Source organism: Berghia stephanieae, chromosome 1, assembly GCF_034508935.2.
Source record: "Berghia stephanieae isolate SIO BIC M18660-M18661 chromosome 1, UCSD_Bste_1.3, whole genome shotgun sequence".
Lineage (NCBI taxonomy): Eukaryota > Metazoa > Mollusca > Gastropoda > Nudibranchia > Aeolidiidae > Berghia > Berghia stephanieae.
The window spans coordinates 107,548,691-107,556,190 of record NC_088360.1 but is presented as its reverse complement, the minus strand read 5'-3'; the positions used below and the strand labels follow the sequence as shown (position 1 = coordinate 107,556,190).

At 36.3% G+C, this 7,500-nt stretch overlaps 1 protein-coding gene across 3 annotated transcripts in view; it reads right to left on the bottom strand.

Annotated features, from left to right (window-relative positions):
* LOC144962681 (receptor-type tyrosine-protein phosphatase T-like) overlaps nucleotides 1-7,500 on the bottom strand; it is a 405,447-nt gene that overhangs the window by 57,091 nt on the left and 340,856 nt on the right. For all 3 annotated transcript variants that reach the window (XM_078895816.1, XM_078895818.1, XM_078895819.1), the window contains 2 exons: nucleotides 2,762-2,937; nucleotides 691-778 (listed from right to left, as the gene is read on the bottom strand). In XM_078895816.1, coding sequence (XP_078751942.1) covers nucleotides 691-778; nucleotides 2,762-2,937 — 264 coding nt within the window. The remainder of the gene's footprint in view (nucleotides 1-690; nucleotides 779-2,761; nucleotides 2,938-7,500) is intronic.

Genomic DNA, 7,500 nt, shown 5'->3' with positions numbered 1-7,500 from the left:
CACACACACACACAGAGAGAGAGAGAGAGAGAGAGAGAGAGAGAGAGATAATTTGAGGGGGGCTATATAATGAACCATGTGTATAGTGCAATGAAATGTTATAACCCGAACAAAGAATGTGTAGAAAATCTCATCAATGATGAGAAACAGATAAAAAAACAAACCCATAATTAATCTCGTTAAATCTGAATCATCACAAGGTCTAAGTATTCTGCCACGCCCTCAATAAAACACTTATTTACAGAGTTGGCCAAAAAAACTCGTCCTTCAAATATCGATCGATTAAAATGACCCTCATCTTGGCAAAAAAAAAAACAAAAAACCCTCTTAAACATGGAATTTCCGCGGAAGTCCCAGGTTTAAGAGTTTTTGCCGAGATGAGGGCCATTTTAATCGATCGATATTTGAAGGACGAGTTTACTGGCCAAATTTTTAAATACGTGTTAATTTGGGTCTTTTTCTTTTTAAACATTACGTCACTATTCTGCCGTTTTTTAAAAGAACACAGTATGTGCTATTTGGTTAACATTGCATATTCTGTGTTTTTACAAACAACGGCAGCATTGTATTCGTTAAATCGATGTATTATATAGCACAGTGAATGGCGTTAGGAGGCACTTAAAATATGAATGGATGGTGTGAAAACCCCTTTTATTCCAGTGTTAGGTACTGGATGAGTGAGTCACTTACATGCTATGATGTTGCCGTATCTGTTTTTCATTTTATTTTCATTTTTATGGGCAATTTCACACGTGGCTGTGATTCCGGCAGGCAGTAGCTGTGATGATGAGATTATAGAGTTGATGGTAAAAATATTGAAAAGAATCTTGAATATCGAATACGGAAAACGATGATGGTTATAATGATGATGATGATGATGATGATGATGTTGATATCAATAACAATAATAATAATAATAATAATAATAATAATAATAATAATAATAATAATGATAACCATAATAACAATAATAATAATAATAATAATGATAATAATAATTTAAAAAAATAATAATAGTAATAATGATGATGACAATGAAGTTGATGATGATGATGATGATGATGATGATGATGATGACAACGATGATGACGTTGGTGATAATGCAGATGACGATAATACTAATCATAATGATAATGAGAATAATAGAAAGATAACAATGAAGAATAGTGCCAATAACATAGAATTCAACTATTTCGGAACGAGTACAAAACTACAATGGCCAATCAATCGCCTTCATCAAAGGGGGTGCTGGTCTATGACTTAATATTCTGCTATTTTTTGTGATAAATAACAATGTGAAATTGAATGTAAGCTTCAATTTAATTACAAAAACAGATCAAATGGACGTTTCGGGTTTCCCCTTTATCAACAAAACAGGATGAATGAAACACTACAGATGAATGTGATAATGTGGTTGTGGCGTTGTTAAGATGAATAAACAAAACCAAGGGTTGTGCGGCTATGTGGCTAGTGGTATGACATTCGCTTTCGGATCCGAAGGTCCTGGGCTCGGCGCATTGTTGAGTCCTTGGAAAATACTCTTTACTCACATACTCTCATCGTACTCAGATGTAAAATGAGTACTTGGCAGTTAACAGCGTTGGCTTTGTCCGAAAAAATGTAATGTCGCTTAACAGGCGTCATGTCCAGTCCTACATGTTAAATGTTGCTGTTGACCAGGGGCCCCTTGTAAAGCGCTTTGAGCACATTTAGTGGATATTGCGCTATCTAAAAGCTCAATTAAAAAAAACCCCACATTATCGCATTCATCTGTAGTGTTTCGTTCATCCTATTTTGTTGATAAAGGGGAAACCCGAAACGTCCATTTGATCTGTTTTTGTAATTGAATTGAAGCTTACATTCAAATCCACATTGTTATTTATTTCTTCGAGCTTGGACTGGAGCAGTGACATTTACATTTTGCTATTTTTGTGAACGATTGAACAAGTTTTTCTACTCCTTGTTTGAATTGATTATCAGTGGCTATTAACCCTCTCCGTACCAACTACAAGAAAATCGTCACATTCGTTACGATACAACCAACATTGTTCTTATTCAAATTTCTCTTGTACATCATAAAATTTAGAGAAAATGAACAGTGTGTTGTAGAGCATGTTATGCTAAAGAAATAATGTATCGCAAGAACTTACTGCTTTTGTGTTTGAGTGATAAAAAATCTATTTTTTGTTAGTTGGGTGTGAAGTTTTGGGGAAAATCCTGAAAATGGCTGGTAAGGAGAGGGTTAATTCACTCAAAAAATGTATTTAAACTGAGCATGTACATAGATAGTTCATTAACATGTAAAAACAAAAAAACATTAGCTTTGATACTACGCCTATAATTTGTCTCAGAAAAATGTAATAAATAGGCATGGGGTAAAAGTATCCCGGGTAAACTACGGATATAATCGGTGTGAGGGTTGAGTGAGTTATCTGTAACCGTAGGGCACCGTTTTGATTAGCCTATTATTTCCTTTAAGAATAAAATATATCTACGCCTCTGAATGTAGTCCAGTCTTATTTGTTTTTATTCCCATCCCGCTGCCCAATCTTTTTATCTGTTATTTATAACTGTGATGGCGCTTCGTTTTTAATGATATAATTTATAGATATGTGAAGAATTTTAATGAGCGAAATAAAGAGAGTGGAATGAATAATTTGAATAGTGTATGATTCATTGAAAACGACGTATATATATATATATATATATATATATATATATATATATATATATATATATATATATATAAAGGATGACCCACCTTAAACTCTTTTTTCATTCCGTCAAGGTCACCTTGCTTGGCTGTCCGGATGTAATCCCACAAGTCCTCCACCTTGACTGGTTCTATGACGTCATCAGTATTTGTGTACACAGGTTCCGAGTCCAATAGGATTTCTGTGGAAGGCGCTTCGATTAATGGCTCCAATTCTACATTTTCTGGAAGAGAATGGGTCAGAATTAGAACGCCTGTGTGATTACTGTGGTTGGGTACTATTGTAATAGGTTTCAACAGTCGTGACGTCACTTCCCTCGACATGACGCATAGTAACTTAGTAGTGCTGACATTAAAGACCAAAAATATTCTACCGTACTCAAAAAAATCACGTATTTATAATTTTGGACAGAAAACTTGTCCTTCAAAAACTTATCGATTGAAATGCCCCCCTCCCCTCCTCCCAGACTGACTTTGCAAAATCCCAGGCATGAGTATTTTTGTGAAGATGAGGGTCATTTTAATCGATCGATATTTGAAGGACGAATTTCTGGCCAAAGTCTTTGAATACGTGTTTTATTTAAATCAGTTTTTGGCATTATTGGACAATGGTTAAGTTACACGAGAAATAACATTTTTTTTTCTTAAGACGTTAAAAACTAAACATTTTCTATTTCTAGTCAATGTAAAATCAGGTCGTTGTCCGACATATAGAGATCTCGATAGATCAGCTGGTAGAGCACTCAATTCTCTCTCTTGAAAAAAAAACCAACCTCAAAATAACCAAAAAAAAAAAAAAAAAAAAAAAAAAAAAAAAGACCCCCCCCCCAAAAAAAAAAAAAACAAACAAAAAACAAACAAAAACAAAAAACAAACAAACAAACGAAGGAACAAACAAAATATTTTTTTAAAAAACATAAAACAAAAAGAACAAAAAAAAAAACACACACAAAAATAACAAAAACAACTGAGATAGATTCCGGATGCAGTCGACATTTTTTTCGGACCACCCTGTTCATCCAGCAGCGATCAGGTAGTTGGGTCTGTTAGATCTCGGGCAAAGTACTTTGCGTCATATCCAAAGGATAGCAAGCAATTACTATCGTCCGTTTCACGCTAGAGAAACCGTTGAAAAAACCCCAGCTCCATGGCTGGGCCTAATACGACATGGCTCTGAAGGACTAGAAATTAATCATTAATTAGTCCCCAAATAATAACGTTCACCAAAACATTATACCGCTTTCAGCGATGGGTCATAAATTATTAGGTAAAAAAAAAACAGAAGAAAAAAAATATGGATAATATTGCTGAAAGTTAGTTGAATATGAATGTGAATATGAATATGAATGTCTTACCAGTTATTATGAATACAAGCCACCTCCCAAGTGCTCATTCCATGAAAGTGTGCGTGTGCATTCATAGGACATGAAAGTAATGTAAGTTAGTGGGATTTTAGGATTAAGTGCAAACATTTGATATAATTAGTATCTGAGAAGAGGTGATTTTCGAAACCCGCTATATCATACTAAATAAGATAGAATTTAGAGTCAACAATCTCAAGCAGTTTATTGGACTCCAGAAATCGCCAGAGAAAATTTGAATTTAAAAAAAAAACACTCAGAGTATTGTGCCGTGCACTGGTAAAAAGACCCATATTTTAAAAATTGGCCAGAAGACTCGTCCCTCAAATATCGATCGATTCAAATGACCCTCATCTTGGCAAAAACTCTCAAACCTGGGACTTCGCAAAGTCCCAGGTTTGAGAGTTTTTTTTTGTGCCACGATGAGGGCCATTTAAATCGATCGATATTTCAAGGACGAGTTTTCTGGCCAAATTTTTAAATATGGGTTTATCCAGAGTACGACACCACACAAGACTAGTATTTTCCTCTTTAAGTCAATAAATAAATGACAAAAATTGGTGTTCTCTGGATGATGAAAATGCAACATGGCAGGTTTTGAAAGTCAACACATCATCTACAAGCTATTTTTTTATTCAGAAAAGTGAGTGGAGCAGGCACTTGTGTTGATAACAACAAGAAATGAAGTGATTGGGAATGTGCCAGAAGACAATAGAGAATAAAAATTTCGCGGCGGCGATGGGGGTTCGAACCCGCGACCATACTGGTACGACAACTCCGCCTGGCCGGGGAGAGCGTGACTCTGCCGTATGAGCTATCCACGACAGGCGGAGTTGTCGTACCAGTAAGGTTGCGGGTTCGAACCCCCATCCCCACCGCGAAATTTTTATTCTCTATTGTCTTCTGGAACTTTCCTACTCACTTCACTTCTTGACGCTATATTTTGCAGGTCTGAAAAGCGGTCGCAATATTGGGATGGTTTTAGTTGTCGTAATGGACAATACTATGGACAAGACAAGTCTCCATTTTCGACACAATCTTGACCTCGATAACTTGCCTATCAGAGCATTTTATTAATGGCAGCCTGAAACATTATCATGAAAATATAGGTTTGGTTTCAATAGCCTTCAACAGTCGTGACGTCACTTCCCTCGTAATGGCGCATAGTAACTTAGCAACTGGCTCTAAACTATCGGAAAAAAGGCCGATGCCATGATGAAATACTTCTCCAACTAGCATAAAAGTGTGTCCAGAGGGAAAAAAAAAACATAAATCTGATCATGATTTGACTTTTATACATTCTGATCACATGACATGACAAGTGAAAATGGTCTACCTAGCATGGAGAATAGAAGGTACCGAATTTCTTTGTTTAGAACCAAGCTGCTCGTTGCTGGGCGACGTGACACCAGACTATTGAATCCTATTCTAAGGTATGTTAGTAGTGAGCCTCGCAGTCTGAATGACGCTTGCTGAGAAGTGTGTGATTCAGTCACAGATTTTTAAAAATCTCGATGAGTATAGCTGCTCTCTCCATCCATGTTGTTAATTGTTTCCATTGGTCACGGTCCTGGGCCAGAGTTTTGAGGCTGTCAAGATCTTGTTGTGACTTTAGTACGGAGTGCACTGCAGTTTTTCTTACTTTTTCAGGGATTAATCCGGCCTCATTTGAATCTAGAAATTTCTGATATTATGTAGAGAGATCCTGGTTCAGGGTTGTTACTATTGATGTTGATGGTCTCCCTACATATTTGGTTTTAATGAAGGACGCAATCGAATAATAATATGTCAATGTTATGTCGCAAACCAAAAGGGCCTAAAAAGGCATGTGTTTGTAGATAATTTTTTGTTGTTTTTTTTTAACAAACGGTAAACTTGATAGATCATCACGGGTCAGAAACATGCTGTCCTTTACACAAAGAACATGTCTTAAGAATCTGGTCGCTATCTATGTATAGTGATTTGAGAGTCTTTTCAAACAAAGTGATTTCAATGTCATAATGCATCAAATTATATATATTATATTATTTGACGCTTTGAGAGTATATTATCATCCATGACAAAAATGAGGCCATAACAATTTGGACAATCAGACCTGCAAATATGTGACCCTTCACCTCAAAACGGTATTAAGTCGGGTTGGTTAAGATGTTGAAAATTGAATTTGTAGCCAGAAATATTAGACTTGTGTTGAGTTTATATGATTTATTGAGAAGAATTGATACCATATTATTTTAGGTAACAATTTATATTTTTGTCCAATTTAACATTTAATTCGGCTTTTAAGCATCTGGTTCGTTCCGACATAATACCGTTTTGAGACGATGGGTCAAATATGTACATTCGGAAGACAGGCTTAAGGCAGAAATATCCGACGAATAAAGATAAATAATGTGCAAAAGGTACACGCCAAAATATAGAAGTCAAACAATTTAAAACGATATTTTCTAGAGCTTTATCAGTGATCGTAATCAACTCGAATAAATGAATGTGTTGTAATTAGTGGTGGTAATGGTTATGGTTAATGGATAGAGTTGATAATGATAATGATGCCATTGGAACGTGCAAGGTCAAGCTAAATTATGGTGTGATTGATTAATTAGAGAGTAATAAAAGTACACACACACAAACACACACACACACACATACACACATACGCAGAGAGAGAGAGAGAGAGAGAGAGAGAGAGAGAGAGAGAGAGAGAGAGAGCGAGAGAGAGAGAGAGAGAGAGAGCGAGAGAGAGCTAGAGAGAGAGAGAGAGAGAGAGAGAGAGAGAGAGGGGGGGGGGAGAAGGTGGTGGGGAAAAAAAGAAAGACAAAGAGATAGGCAGAAACGCCAACTTTAAATATGGCTCACAGGAGTTTCAGACACCACTCGTAGGAATTTCAATGCCGAAAGAGGAATTTCCGCACACAAGAAAAAGGAATTGGAATGGTATTGTGTTTACATATTGTATAGTTCTTAATAGATAACTGATTAGAATTATTTTATGATACATAAACACATTGCCAAATACAATCCCAAAGTTTCCTTATTTCAAATGAAGTAAAGTGCCAAAACCTAATGGTAGAGATTGTAGTACTGGTGGTAGTGAGGATGATGTGGTGTTGGTGGTTGTAGTAATAGTGGTAGTGATGATGAAGATGTGATAGTGGTTGTTGTTAGTGGTAGTGATGATGATATGGTGGTGGTGGTGGTGGTTGAAGTAGTAGTGGTAGTGATGATGATGTGGTGGAGGTATAGTGGTTGTAATAGTTTTGGTCGTGATGATAATGACGTGGTGGTGGTTGTAGTAGTGGTGGTAGTGATGTTGATGTGGTGGTGATGGTGGTTGTAGTACAAATGGTAGTGATGATGATGTGGCAGTGGTGGTTGTAGTAGTAGTGGTAGTGATGATGTGGTGGTGGTTGTAGCAGTAGTAGTGGT